This window comes from Choloepus didactylus, chromosome 1 (genome assembly GCF_015220235.1).
Source record: "Choloepus didactylus isolate mChoDid1 chromosome 1, mChoDid1.pri, whole genome shotgun sequence".
NCBI classification, from domain to species: Eukaryota; Metazoa; Chordata; class Mammalia; order Pilosa; family Megalonychidae; genus Choloepus; species Choloepus didactylus.
In genome coordinates this window covers 199,549,888-199,564,798 of record NC_051307.1, presented here as the reverse complement: position 1 = coordinate 199,564,798, position 14,911 = coordinate 199,549,888, and the positions used below count along the sequence as shown (strand labels likewise).

Below are 14,911 nucleotides of genomic sequence, written 5' to 3'. Positions count from 1 at the left end.
CAAGCCACAGATTAGGAGAAAATATTTGCAAATCATGTATCTGATAAAGGACTCGTACACAGACTAAAAATTTCATACAACTCATTAATAAGATACATGACCCAGTAAAAAAATGGAGAAAAGATCTGAATAGATATTTCACTAAAGATACATAAATAGCTAATAAGCATATGAAAAGATTCTCAAAAGTACTAGTTTTTAAGGAAATGCAAATTAAAACTACAATAAGATGTATAGGACAGCTATAATAAAAAAGAGACTGTAATAAGTGTTGGTGAGGATGTGGAGAAATCTGAACTCTCATACAGTGCTGGTGGAAGTGTAAAATGGCACAGCCACTTTGGAAAAGTTTGGCAGTTTCTTAAAAAGTTAAACATAACTTACCATATGACCCAGCAATTCCGCTCCTAGGAATCTACTCAAGATGAATGAAAATATATGTCCACACAAAGACCTGTACATGAATGTTCATAGTGGTATTACTTTTAATAGCCTGAACTGGAATCAAAGTAAATATCCTTCAATTGGTAAATGGATAAACAAAATGTGGTATGTCTTTACAGTGGAATATTATTCAGAAAGAAAAAAGAAACTATTGATAGTCTATAATATGGATTACCTTAATTTTCCATTATTCTAAAAGAAAGAAGCCAGACTCAAAAGACCACATATTGTATTATTTCATTTACATAAAATGTCCAGAATAGGAAATCTATATAGTGGAAAGCAAAATAGTGATTGCCTGAGGATGGGGGTGGGAATGGGGACTGACTGCAAATGGGGCCAAGAGAACTTTTGGGGATGATGTAAATACCCCCCTCCTCCCAAATGGGATGGTTGTAAGTAATGGTTGTATAACTCTGAACTTTTGCTAAAACTCATTGAATTATACACTTACAATGGTCAATTTTATGCTATGTAAAGTATATAAAACTTTTTTTTTAAAAACAACAGTGAGGGAAAACACAGGAAGACTAGGGAAGCATAATTAGGTGACCTTGGAATCTGGATATACTTGACTGTCCTTAAGTTTTTCAAGAAACATTGCTGAGCTTCTTCTACCCACTTGGTGCCAGGTACACAACAGTAATGAAGATTTTCAAGGAGCTCACAATATACTGAGTAAGAGACAGGAAAACAGATCATTACCATGGTGGAATACAACTAGGAAGGGCACCAGGCTGACCAGAGATACTTTGCTGCAGGTGGTGATATCTAAACTGAGAACTTGAAGGACTGGTATAGGGAGACTGAATGGGAAGACATGCCAGATGACAGTGGCCTTTTAATGCCACCTTGGAGTTTGGGTTTTATCTGGAACCAGCAAACCTAGAAAGAGAATTCAATAGGGAAGTGAGTTCTGTTAAAGAGAAAAGCATCTGTGTACCACCAGAGATTAAATTGGGAATCATAAATCTGGGTTAGTTCCTAAGAGAACTGTGTAATTCTCTTAAAATTTTTTGGTTGTGTAATATTATATTATTCCAAGTGGCAGTCAGAATCAACAGTGTGGTCTCTGGGGTGAAGAGGAAAGAGGAGCAGGCTCTGCTGCTAGTCTTAGTCTTAAGGGGAGAGGAGCCCCAAGAACAAAAAAAAAAAAAAAAAAAGAAAAAGAAAAAAAAAGGGAAATCACGCAGATGAGTACAGTTAAAGCCTGGTCTACTCTGTACCATTGGGGATCTTCAGTTCTGATCAAGGAGGTGTAGATTACGTGGAAAGGACTGTTATTGCTTTAGAAGCATTTGACATCTCTCCCATGGTGCAGAGCATGCAGGCAATTTGGCTTCCTGTTTTGGCATAAAGGTGCCTGTTTCATAATCCAAACAGTTTCTTCTCTTTCCCTCACTGCCCAGTCTGCTTCTCCATGTTCTATCACAGTATTGGGCATCAGATTTTTAATGCAGTGGGCCTGGAGGTTGGATGGACCAGCTGCTTCAAAGGTCAAGAAAGTGGTCTCCTTAGGAGCACTGGATTGTGAGTGTGGAGATCTTCTCTCAAGTGTTGAGATTACCACCACCAGTTAGTTGATCTACCAGGTCAGTTAGCCCCTCTACAGGCAGTTTCCTTATATTAAAATGAGCACTTGCTATCTACTCTTTGGGAGTTACTGAGAGGTTCAAGTGAGAATTGATAGACTTTAGCGTTTATATGTGAAATGTGCTAGTGGGATGTGTGTGTGGGAGTGACATCCTTCCCAAAACTTAAAAAATAAAGTTGCCTTCCAAGAGTGAAATCATTACCCAATGGATGAGACTGATCATAAGCTTAGTTTTGGAAAACCATGATTGAAGAGTTTCCTAACATCCACAAAAATAAATAGGGTCTAATTTCAGGAAGGCAGATCTGGAATGTGTGATTCTGTTTTGGGAAGTGGAAACTAGACAGGAGTCCAGTTCTCACACTTTGACAGGCATACAAACCATCAAGAAAACATGACCACATCAGAGCTACCTGGGCTGCGCCCCAGCCCGCTATGGAGCTGGTCTCTGAGGAGGGACCTATGAGTCAACTTTCCTGTGACTTTTATGTGCACCAAACTTAAAGCACCTATGGCCTCGAGTATCAAAAAAGGAGTTGGAGAAGTCTGTTCCAGGCAGTTAACAGGCCAGCTACATTCCTCTGGGGGAACTCTGAGAGTTTTACAGCAGTGAGTAAAGAAAAGGGGGAAATCCAAGAGAGTAATGGCGATTTAAACAGGAGCACATATGCAGTAGTAATATGCAAATAAGGCACTTTGCATACTTCCACCAGAATCCATTTTGTAAAATACTGATTTTGCTACACATCTTGCTTTTCCCTTATCTTCACAAGAGTATTTCCACTTTGTCCAATATATTTTTTCACTGAATCACAATAAAAATTAATTTACTAATTTTTGAAAAAAAAAAAAAATCAAGAAAGGGTAAGCTATTATGAGTTTGTTTTTTTTAATTTCTCTTTGGTTTCTTAACACAAAGGACATGCGTTCCTTAAATAAAAGGATATAAGATTTTCTGGGATACAATAAATTGGGGAGAGGATAGAATTCCTACCTAGTCACATCTCTGTGGTCAAGTCAAAAGGCTGGTTTTCATTCCCCCTACCCCTGGCTTTGATCTCAGGAGAAACCCAGAAGAGAGGGCTCTGTGTGATACTCAAGAAGGGAAATGCCCAAGTATAGTGAACAGAAGTCCCCTACTCAGAGCTGGGCTAAACTCCAAGGCCCAAAGAGTGCAATATCTATCTTTCCTTCCTGTTACATCCTTTTCACAATATCCTAGGGTGATGCCTTTCCCAAAACCAAGGGGCAGACCAACCATCTGCAAATAGCTATTGACCATCCCACCAAGGAACTGCCTGGAGAGAGTGCAAAAATGTTTGTTCACTTGTGCTCAGAGCGCGGATCAAAGCACTGGCTTGACTTTACTTGGAAACGCTGACCTCAGGTACAGTAGTGCACTTCTACACAAGGAGGTGGGAGTGGAATCAGGAAGGCCACTAAAAAGTCTGAGCTCCAGCCCCTGGGAAAATGATCTATCATCCCCAGTGGCAAAATCTGGGGCTGGCATCCTAAGGATCCAGTGAGGTCCACTCGGTAGCCCACTGATTAATGAATCTTAACACCTTTAAATGTAGGCTTGTCAGTGCTGCTTCAGACTCAAAAGAGGGGGGCTTTTAATAACGAGATGAGCTGTGATATACTACTCTCCAACAGGAAACGGAGACACAAACCTGTTTCTGAGTCTATCTTTGTAGGCAAGCCTGGCACAAGGGAAGCAGAGGTATAGAAAAGCTGCAGGATAGAGGGGGCTGGAGCTCCCCTATGAATCCAGGTTAAACTATATCAGATTGCCGAGGCTTTTAAAATAAAAACATTCTTTTCAAGTGCTTGTAGGGGAGGCCCAGCTCCTAAGTTTCAAATAACAAAAGTACTTCCCTCCGAACACATTGTGATTGCACACATCGGTAAATCTGAAGGCGCTTGGGTGGGAAAGACTCCCCAGGCTCCACAGAGTGCCTTCTGCATGGGCTTCCAGGCCACCCCAGGCAGGCAGCAAAGGAGAGGAGACCAACTAGATGGAGAGCTGGGACCCTAAGACTCAGTCTTGGGTTAAAGGGATCACATTCTCCTTTTGTCTCTCCTGGAAGATTTTAGCAGCAGCAGTTGAAGGAAAAGGGCCTGAAGCATGCCACGTACTTTACAATTTTATTTCTCCAGCTTGTCCTGGCTCAATTACAGAAGCTGGAAGGATGGAGACAGCCCCACTGTCCAGAAACTGTCTTCCTGTTGGGCCCTGCTGTGCTACATTAGAGTCCCTTCAAGAGGTCATTTGCCAAGCTTAGAAGAAGAAATAAAAAACACTGTTTTCTAGAGCAGCAAGAAAGAGATTCTTTCAGCCTTTAGTTCTTTACAACATAAAGTCACCTTTGCTTGAATCCAATGGTCCATCTTGCTGGTCGGTCTGCCAAGGGCCAGGAGGAGGCCAGACCCCTGGAATTGGCGAGTAGATGGAGGAGCAGTGAACTGGCAGGGCAGACGAGGTTACTGGACCAAGCCAGCACTTGGCTGGTGAAAGGACCAAGCCCCTGGTTGGGATCTAGAGGTACCAATGGTCAATGTGCCCCAGAAGCATCACAATGGGGAGAAATCATCTAAAAACAACAGATGAGAAAGTGAGAATCTCAATGGACCTGCTGTTTCCTGCTGGTCAAAATGGGAAGGAATGAAAGTGGGTGGTGGGGAATCTGAATGAGTGCCCACAATGGCAGTGGGAGGTAATCACAGGAGCCTCTGGAGCCTTCAGAGAGGAATTGGGAGCTCCCACCCAGAAGAGTGGCAGTAATTCAGCAGACTTGCTGAGCCTATGATTAAAAAAGTCCTCTGATGACAGGTGTGCAGACAAACCTATGAGAGCCCTGCTACAGGACCAGTTGAGAATGCACTGCTTCCAGACACATTGGGGCTCAGAGGGAACCCCTAGTGCTCCGTCAAGCCTCAGGACCCTGGGATCCGAATGTGGGAGTGGATGCTGCCCTTTTCGTGTTTGGCGGTTTTCCATTTAAACGTGTTTGCCTTTAGTATCTTCTATACTTTTTCCTTTCTGTAAAATAGTTCACTTAGAAGTTATTTTTCTTTCCAGTTTCTTTCAAGTGTTTTCTGTTTAATTTTCCATCAGTTTCTTTCAAGTATCTTTTCTTTTTCTTTTGTTCTCCTGAACAAGATGAGAAAACTTCACTCAAATCCCAAAATTAGCCACGGGAGAAACTTGTTCTCCCTGCTTGCCTAGGGGTGATGACAAAATCCTTTGGGCCCTACAGTGGAAGGAGTGTGCTTGCGTGCAACCAGCACACAGCTGTGACTGCATCATCGCAGGCAATACAATATGTAACGCAGAGTGTGTACTTCCTCTCCCAGCCATACCTGTTTCCAACAGGCTTGGCCACTGCAGCTACTCCATGGCAAATTAGCCACAACAACCAGGCAAGGAGAGGAATGTCAGATGGAAGGCCTTCTAGAAGCGAACAGCCACAAAGCAGTGGCGGTGAGAGATGAGCTTGAATGGAGCCTGTGTAGATGTGGACCAGCAAAGCCATTCCATGATACCAGCTGCCAGGGCCCAGAGGTGCTCCTGTCCCGTGTGGTGCATCTTGATGACCTAGGTCTGAAGGTCACAAGGGCAGTACAATGAGGGAGGACTAGAGCACCTGGAAGAGCTGTACCTCTGGCAAGCTTACATTTCACCCCACTCTGGCCCAGTGCCTCTCCTGAGAAGGACTGTCCCTGGAAGGAAGCACCTATGTTTGTACCAGATCCCTACCCCACCAAAACCCACCCTCTGCCTCAGACAGTGAGAAGAGGGACACAGCCCACACCAACCCCTCCCTCATGACATGCCATGGGGGCCATAAACGTCCAGCGGTCTGACTCTGGGTCATACATCTCCACCGAGCTCAGGTTCGACTGTCCATCATAGCCCCCCACAGCATAGAGACGTCCACAGCTGGCCACGAGGGAGACCCGGCTCCGGCGTGTGTGCATGGGGGCTATCAGGCACCACTGGTCCGTCACAGAGCTGTACATCTCAGCGATGCTGAGGAAGCCAGAGCCATCATAGCCCCCACAGACAAACATCTTGCTACCCAGTGAGGCGGCTCCATGCCGGCAGCGCTTGTTGAGCATGCCAGCTGTGGGGTGCCAGGTGGCTGTGTGGTGGTTGTAGTGCTCCACCTGTAGTGGGGAAAGAGGCACAGCAAAATCAGAGCCAAAGCTTAGTCCAAGGGGTGACCTCATAGGGCACAGTGGCCTGCATGGTATCACTCCCATGGGAGGCCTGAGGACAAGGAGTTCTGTCACTGCGTGCTCTGGCTCTGAGGCCCAGTTTCATCAGTTGTATATCTGCTCTTGGGTTTGCAGGGACAGGTGATAGATCACCTAATCTCATCCCTTCTGTTTGCATCTCAGGAGACAAATAATTAAAGGATTTGCCCAAGGACGTACTACCATGTAGTGACAGAGCCATGATGGGAGTTGGGTCTTCAGAAATCTGTCCAAAGTGCTTTCCACCACAGCACATAGTGTTTTTCACGGCTGACTAACCACTAAATGGTTGCTAAATCGTTTTAAGAATAAACGCAATTTCAAACAATAGAAGAACACAACTATTTCCAAATTCACACTCAGTGTTTGAGCTTATTTTGGGCACAAACTTCACAAAATCTCATGTAGTGTATGATGGACAGCTGAATAGGGTGAGGGAGAAGGTGGCACAGCTACAGTTGACTCTTCTGTGCACACCAGCACCCATCCTCTGGAAGTTAAGAATTTCAGACCACATGGTAGATGGCCTTCAACCTCACGAGATGATGATTTAGCAATGGTAAGGCTGAAGTTTTTTCAAATCATTCTCTTTCAAAATAACTCTCAAAGATGGGAGGAGTAGGGGTCTTTAGACCAGGAGGAGCCCAGACTCACACTGCTGAAGATCTGCAAACCATCATGGCCTCCTGAGACATATATCCTGCCCTCAAAGACAGTAACCCCAGCAGCGCTGCGATTCGAGCTCATTGGGGTCACCACTGTCCACCTTCAGGAGAGAGCCAAACGAGAGTATGCATGAGATTCAGTATTCCTGTCCTCCCAAGACAGCTTATCAGGGCTCAGACAAACTGTGCCATGTTCCCTTGTGCTCTGGTTAATCTCGTTCTCATCGCCTTCCCACCATCTCTACTGACTATTCTCTCTGGTTGGTTGCTGCCTCTCACCCAATCTTCAGACTCACAGCAGGTCTTCTCTGCTTGTCTCCATGGCCACTCAAAATCAGCATGTCCCAAACAAAGCCTCTCTCTCCTACAGATCTGTTCGCCCCCTGTACTTCTTGATCTTGTTAATGGGACCTCCAGCTATCAAGTTGCCTTAATTATTAAACTCATCATTTTCTTTGGCTTATTCTCCCTTGCCTTTAACATTCTCATGGTCACCAAGTCCTGGATGATTTACCTCCTACCCGGTGCTTGTTTCCACGTCCTCTGCTACTGCCCTTGCTCCAGTCTCTCCATGGACACTGCAACAGCCTCCTTAAAGATGGTCTACTTTTCAGACCATTCCCATCCCAACCCTGAACAGCCAGCAGGCAACTGCTCTCAAACACAAACCTGCACCATATCCCTCCCGTGGCTTCTCAGTCTACTTGAAGGCAGAGTCCAGGTCCCTTAATGTGGTTCTTTTCTGCCTCGTCCTCACCTACTTTCCAGCCTCACCCTTTGCAAGGCAAAACTCATGCCTTCTCCATCTCTTCTCCATCTTCATTCCGTGCCCTGGGCTGTAAGTCCTTGGCCACACTGAGTACTTTCTCATCTCCAAGACTCTCTTCTTGCTCCCTCTTTGTTGACAGCGCGCCTCTCTCACTGTCCGTCTATGATTGGTCTCACCTCCAAAGATGTCCCTGCCACCTTGCCTCTCCCCCTAAACGTGGGAAAGATGAAGGCGCTTCCCACTCTGCACCCAGCAGCTACAGACACAGACCTCCAGGGTAGGATGATCCCAGCGCATCTGTGGCCTTGCGAGACTGGGCACTTAAGGATCTGAGGCACCCAGTGTGCTGACCAATATATAAGAAGTTGATTAAGTGAACAGAATGATACTGGCTTGAAAGCATCTGATGAATCCATTCAACTAATTTTCTTACATCTTGTAACAAAATATCAGAATATTCAAAGTATTGAAGTGAAAAATGTGGGCTAACCTTGCCAGTATTTTCCAAAGAGTGTTCCACAAAATATTAATGCCATAAGACAGTAACAGGTGTTACATAAAAAGCACTAGGTAAATGGGTTTCTTTACTCCAGAATTTCTCAAGAGCCATTATAATGTTACTATGTATTATGGAAAAACAAAGACTGTGGTGGAAAAGTTGTCATTTCCCAAGCTTATTTGACTGTCTTTTTCTATTTTCCTCCCAAATCATATCCTACCCACTTTAGAAAATGCTATTCATCTATTCCTTATACTTGCTCATCTGTATTTCCATTTAACTGGTCTGATTTAGCTAAGAGGAACAGACCAGTAAATAATAAATGTTTCTAAGTATCTAGAGTAGTCTATTTGCTTTTAAAATTTATTCATTCATTGATTTAATCAATGGTTTTTAAATACTTATTATAAGCAAGGACTATGTGGGCTAAAAAGGTGGGTCAGACATTCTCTACTCTTGGGAAGCTTAAATAAAAAGTTGCAGTTCTAACTTTTCATAATTTCTGTTTAAGTCCCAGTTGCCCCAGGGGAGCTGGAGTCCTTACTTATCCATTTCTGGTGAGTAGGTCTCCACAGAGTTGAGGGAGGAGTTGCCATCGTAGCCCCCACAGACGTAGATCTGTCCATCCAGTACAACTGTCCCCATGGCACTGAAACAGACAGAGACCACAGAGGATGTCATCCCAGATGGGCCTCAGATTTCCTGGGCAACCTCTCATGCTCCCTGAGAAATAAACCTAATCATCAACACCCTCTTCCTAGATAAGTATATAACTAAGTAAAGTGCAAAATTGAGACGACAGTGCTGTCCTGTGGTTCCTCTTGCACTGCATCTCCACCAAGTCCCAGGCTACCTCCTCTCGCCCCTCCTTAGTCACTGTCTGTCTGAAATGCTCACCTTTTGCTGCCAGGCTGAGGATCCAATTTACCTTCAAGGTCCAAATCAAATTCTTCTCCCTCCTTCTCCTCAAAAAGACATCCAAGATCCCTCAGCAAGATTTACTTTTCCCGATCCCACTCTCCAAAAGTGGCTTCTTTCTTTACCACAGTACTTGTCACAGACACTCATTCATTCAACAGATTTTCAACAGCTTAGAGTGCTGAGCAAGCCAAAGTCCCTGACAACTAGGTGCTTGCATACTGGCACCATGGGGTACTGGGGATCCGTCTGCCACCTCTTATATGGTGGGGACCTCCAGGAAGGCAAGAAGGGTCTTCATCTGTGTAACCCTGACAGCACTTAATGTGGTATTTTGTACATAATATGCCCTCAATATATGTTTAATGTGTTACCCCCTTATTTTACCTTTTAATTCACCATGAAGTTTGACAGAACTGTTTTCATTACATACCTGGCCCTGCCTGGCCCCTATCTGTCTTAGCAGGCAATGCTATAGCTCCCATTTGTTGTGCATTTACTACATGGGTCAGGTATTCTATATTTGCCATTTTCAACCCTCACCATACCCTGAAAGGAAGGAAGTATCACCATCACACTGTGCAGATAAAACGCTATGGCCAGGGAAGCTGGGCTTTCTTTTCAAGACTCCCCAGTGAGAATTTGCCTCCAATCTAAATGCAAACAGGCCTGGCTCCCGTGCTGTTCACATGCCAAACTCTCCTAATATCAAGGACCTAAGGTACTGATACAGTCATACAAGCTTTCATTCCACATAATGCTCAAGAGAAGTTAAAAATGAATGCCCACACCCACCAGGATGGCTATTATTAAAAAAAGAGAAAATAATAAGTGTTGGTGAGGATGCAATAGGAACCCTTATACATTGCTGGTGGCCTTGTAAAATGGTGCAGCCATTATGAAAATCAGTTTGGCAGTTTCTCAGAAAGGTGAAAACAGTTACCATATGACCCAGCAATCCCTCTTCTAGTATATACCTGAAAGAACTGAAAGTAGGGACTTGAAAAGATACTTGCATATTGATGTTTAGAACAGCATTATTTTCAACTGACAAAAGGTAGAAGCAATCTGAGAGTCCAACCACAGATGAATAGGTAAATAAAATGTAGTACCTCCCTACAACGGAATACTATCCAGCCGTAAAAAAAGAATGAAGTTCTGATACACACGATAACATGGATGAACCTTAAAGGCATCATATTAAGTGAAATAAAACAGACACAAAAAGACAACTATTGTATGCCCTTGCTTACATGAAGTACCCAGGGGAAGCAAATTTCATACAGATAGTGGATTATAAATTACCAGGGGCCAGGGGTAGGGAGCTAAAAGGGAGTTATTGCTTAATGGGTACAGAGTTTCTGTTTGAGGTGAGGAAAAAAGTTGGGGTAATGGCTATTGGTGATGGTAGCACAATATTGTGAATATAATTAATAACACAATTGTATACTTGAATGTGGTAAAAATGGGAAATTGTGACTTTATATGTATGTTACTAAAATATTTAAGTTCAAATAAAAAAAAAAAGAACACAAAGCTGACTGATTCAGTGTTTTCAAACCTGATGCTGGAGAAGATTAAAAAATGAATATTGGCAAAAATACAACAAAAATAAAAACAACAATAACAAAAAAGAATCCTGGTGGGGGAATGTGTCAGTTTGAATGTGTTATGTCCCCCAGAAAAAGCCATATTCTTTGATGCAATCTTGCAGGGCAGACATTTTAGTGCTGATTAGACTGGAATCCTTTGAGTGTTTCCGTGGAGATGCGCCCCACCCAACTGTGGGTGATGACTCTGATTGGATAATTTCCATGGAGGTGTTACCCCACCCATTCAGGGTGGGTCTAAATTAAATCACTGGAGCCATATAAATGAGCTGACAAACAGAAGGAACTCAGTGCAGCTGTGAGTGACATTTTGAAGAGGAGACACAGCCAAGAGGAACACTTTGAAGAAAGCACAGGAGCTGCAGATGAGAGACAGCTTGAAGACGGCCGTTGAAAGCAGACTCTTGCTCCGTAGAAGCTAAGAGAGGACAAATACCCCAAGTGCAACTAAGAGTGACATTTTTGAGGAACTGCAGCCTAGAGAGGAACGTCCTGGGAGAAAGCCATTTTGAAACCAGAACTTTGGAGCAGATGCCAGCCACGTGCCTTCCCAGCTAACAGAGGTTTTTCGGACACCATTGGCCTTCCTCCAGTGAAGGTATCCAGTTGCTGATGTGTTACCTTGGACACTTTATGGCCTTAAGACTGTAACTGTGTAACCAAATAAGCCCCCTTTATAAAAGCTGATCCATCTCTGGTGTTTTGCATTCCGGCAGCATTAGCAAACTAGAACAGGGAATATATGGGAACTCTGTATTTTCTGCATGATTTTTCTATAAACTTACAACTGCTTTAATAAAATATGGGGTGAAGTGGGAGAGGTAAGTGAGGAAAAAAAATGAATCTGGGTGTGTAACAAATAGGAAAATAAAATATACCAGGTTTATTGCCACCTTTCAAGCACACACAGCAAATACAGCATTCGAAGTGCATCCTCATGTGAGCTCATCTGATCTGCAAGATGACCCTTTGAAAGACATGGCAGTAGACTCCCTGAACCAACTTTAAAGAGACAGGAAACTTACGCTAGGTAACGAGTGTGAGAAGATCACAAATTTACTAGACATGGTCACCATTTTTCTCTCAGGTGCAGATTCAAGACAAAAACATAAAAATTAAGTGATAATACAGGAGTTCAACAACAATATGAGAAAGAATCAAGAGGTGCTACAAAACTGTATGAGTCTATCAAGTAACAGATAAAGGAAAAATGGATCAGTGTGGACTGGAATTGTCCCATATGAGAAAGCTTCATGGAGGTGGTCTGGAAAATGCAAGGAAAGGTGAAGGAAAGAGATGGTAGGAAGGAAGTTGTCACCAACTCTCAAGACAGCCAGCTATGTGGAATGTCATGAGAGAAGTGACAAAGAAAATTTTAGGGGAACCTATAATTTAAAGGGGATGAAATGGAGCTGGGCTTATGCTACTAATAACTGGGCATTAACTACAGTGAGAGAAAGCATACCCAGAGGACACTGCTTCCAAAGAACACGCCAAACCCAGTGCCATCAAAGCAAGGAAGTGGCCCTGAACAGAAACAAGGAAGGACAATTGATTGCAGTCAAAGCAAGGCAGCCAGGAATAAAAGCAAGGAATAGGGTAGGGGATATAGAGCTATGAGTCATTCGATGCCACAGAAAGCTGCAAAATATCCAAGGAACAGGAAGCGAGGAGGCACCAAGGTGGGAGTGGTGGGAGGAAAGAACCACGAGGTTAGCTCATGGGTTTGGAAGGAACAGATCCACCCCCTCTGAAACAAACCCCACTTTGATCCTTTGTGAATCTGGTCTTTCTGATACAAAGGCGGATTCTTTCCAGCCCATGGCCACATAAGAACACTGCATGTGGAAAAGGTGTATCTTGGTCATTACACTTTTATGTGGCAAAGGACCTCCATACTAACTTTTCTTTTTCACCACCAAGTTCAGTCACTTGATTTTCTTTTTTTGTGGTCACCTGAGCTTACAAACAGAGGCTCCCAAGCATGGTCAGGTGAGGGGGCTGTAAGATGAGTGTGTAGATCACAGAATTACAAAGCAGAAAGGCTCCTGAAGAGCATCTGGTCCAGTGGTTTTCAAATCCTCCACCTTTTAAAAATTCATATACTTTCTTTTTCTCTAAAGTTGGGCATATATTTGTCAAGGAAGCTAAATATACAAAAGAAATAGTAACAGAGCTGTTCTGATTAAATGGGTAGGGGGCCTGGTATCCTGTACCCTTGGGCTGCTTTCTACCTAAGTTAGTCCTCTGAAGAGAAACATCAGGGTACCATTTGGAACCGCTTATCTGGTGCAGCCTTGCTAAGGGCAGTTAAACCCTGGGAGCCATACTACCTCGCACTCCAAAGCTCATACCACCCAAGCATGTAATTATTTTACCACATGTCTGACAGAAGGAAAGACACCACCTGTCAAATTAGCACTGAGAAGGCTAAACTGAGGAACTATTTGGAAGTTCTCTAATCCCACTTCTGCAGGAAACATGAGGAGGCAAATATTAAGTGACATATAAACTTAGCCTGTCTTACAAATAAATACCTATGTGCTAGCTCTATGCCCTGGGAGAATATGTGGTGAATGTAAAGAATGTTGTTTGGGTTCACATAGTCCCTGAGTAATGAAGACCCATGTATGGCTGGGATCATGGGGGAAAGAAAGTACAAAAAAAAAAAAAAAAAACACACAAACAAAAAACCAAAAAACCCACCTTGGATTTCCTTTTATTTCTAATGAAGTTAAAGCCTTCTTACTCTTCTGGTTTCAATTTTAATCCCTTCTCTTCCCTAAAATCTTCCAGACATTCCAGTCCAGTTTCTCCCCCTCCTTTGAATCTTCCACAATACACATTTTCAATCCTTATCTGGCACTCAACTAACAAAACAACGTAGTACACACATTCATATCTCATCTCAAGTCCTCAAAGGACAAGGCAAATATTCTACTGTCAAGTAGATAGGGGCTTGCTCCCCAGAGATACTGAGAATGCCTGGCCTGGCTGCAGGAAATTCCCAGGCCAAAGCTTGTCTCAGACTTTCTTATGTGCCCCTGCTCATCTATATGGCGCTTCCCAGATGTTCAGGGAGAATGTTTGGGCTGCACAAATGGCTTCCAAAATACCTTCTTTTGCTATTCATGCTCCCCACTCTGGTCCACGTGTCCGTCTCTGGGTTGTAAACCTCCACAGTGCTCAGCCGCAGCTGGCCGTCATATCCCCCGATGGCATAAAGAAGTCCATTCACCACAGCCACACCAACACGGCTGCGAGCTGTTGTCATGGGATGGCACTTTTCCCAGTGATTGGCAATAGGGTCAAACACTTCCACCACATTCAGAGAATCACCTGCATAAAAATTTGCTACTCAAATTAAAACAAATGAGACCACACTTTTAGATCATAGCTATTGGGCATTGATTATAAGGAACATTTGACTTGATTCTATCAGCTCTTCCCACAAAATTAGTCAAACCAACATGACCCAGCAAGAATTTTTAGCCATGATAACTTCAAAACCAATTTGAATTGGAATAGGAGGCATTTACTTTCAAGAAGTAGCAGTTTTTGGTTATAATCAGGTACTCTGTCTGCTTAGAGCCAAAGACTATACACTCTTTCTCCAATGCAGGAGACATGCCTGGAAGAAAGGGCCTAGGCTCCAACGCAGACTCTCATTTACTAGTGGGTGACCTTCGGCAAGTTGCTTTGCTTTGTGTCCTTGACCCTCTGATCTCTAATCTGTTCACAGAGTTGCTGTGAGGATTAAATTACATAATAGATAAAGCACCTGGCATAGTTCTGGAATATACTAGGTACTCAATAAATAGTCATTGTTATAGCAAGGAATAATAATAATTCCGACCCTGCCTTTTTCATCGGGTTTTTGTGAGATTGAATGAAATAATTCCCCATTCGTTTTAGTCTACTTTGGGGCACTTACAAGCACTGGTCATGCTTCATAGTTTATTTAAGTTGAGGACTTTACTTCCTAGGTTAACCAGCAGCAATTAGGACCCACCCCGTTTTCCTCCTGGCCCAATATTCTACTACCCCACATTATCCTCTCCATATACCATCAATTAAAAACAAAACTGCCCAGGACTGACTCCCAACTCCCCCACCTCCATAAAAACCTGGAAGGACATTGGAGATGACAAC

At 43.4% G+C, this 14,911-nt stretch overlaps 1 protein-coding gene across 5 annotated transcripts in view; it reads right to left on the bottom strand.

Moving 5' to 3' along the window:
- Window positions 1–2,910: 2,910 nt before the first annotated feature.
- The window catches only part of KLHL18 (kelch like family member 18), a 78,162-nt gene continuing 66,161 nt past the window's right edge, over window positions 2,911–14,911 (bottom strand). For 4 of the 5 annotated variants that reach the window (XM_037849751.1, XM_037849725.1, XM_037849735.1 and 1 more), the window contains 4 exons: window positions 13,876–14,113; window positions 8,776–8,880; window positions 6,953–7,064; window positions 2,911–6,208 (listed from right to left, as the gene is read on the bottom strand). In XM_037849751.1, the coding sequence (XP_037705679.1) occupies window positions 5,822–6,208; window positions 6,953–7,064; window positions 8,776–8,880; window positions 13,876–14,113 (842 nt within the window). In that variant the 3' untranslated portion in view covers window positions 2,911–5,821. The remainder of the gene's footprint in view (window positions 6,209–6,952; window positions 7,065–8,775; window positions 8,881–13,875; window positions 14,114–14,911) is intronic. The other variant, XM_037849761.1, reaches the window with a different exon arrangement.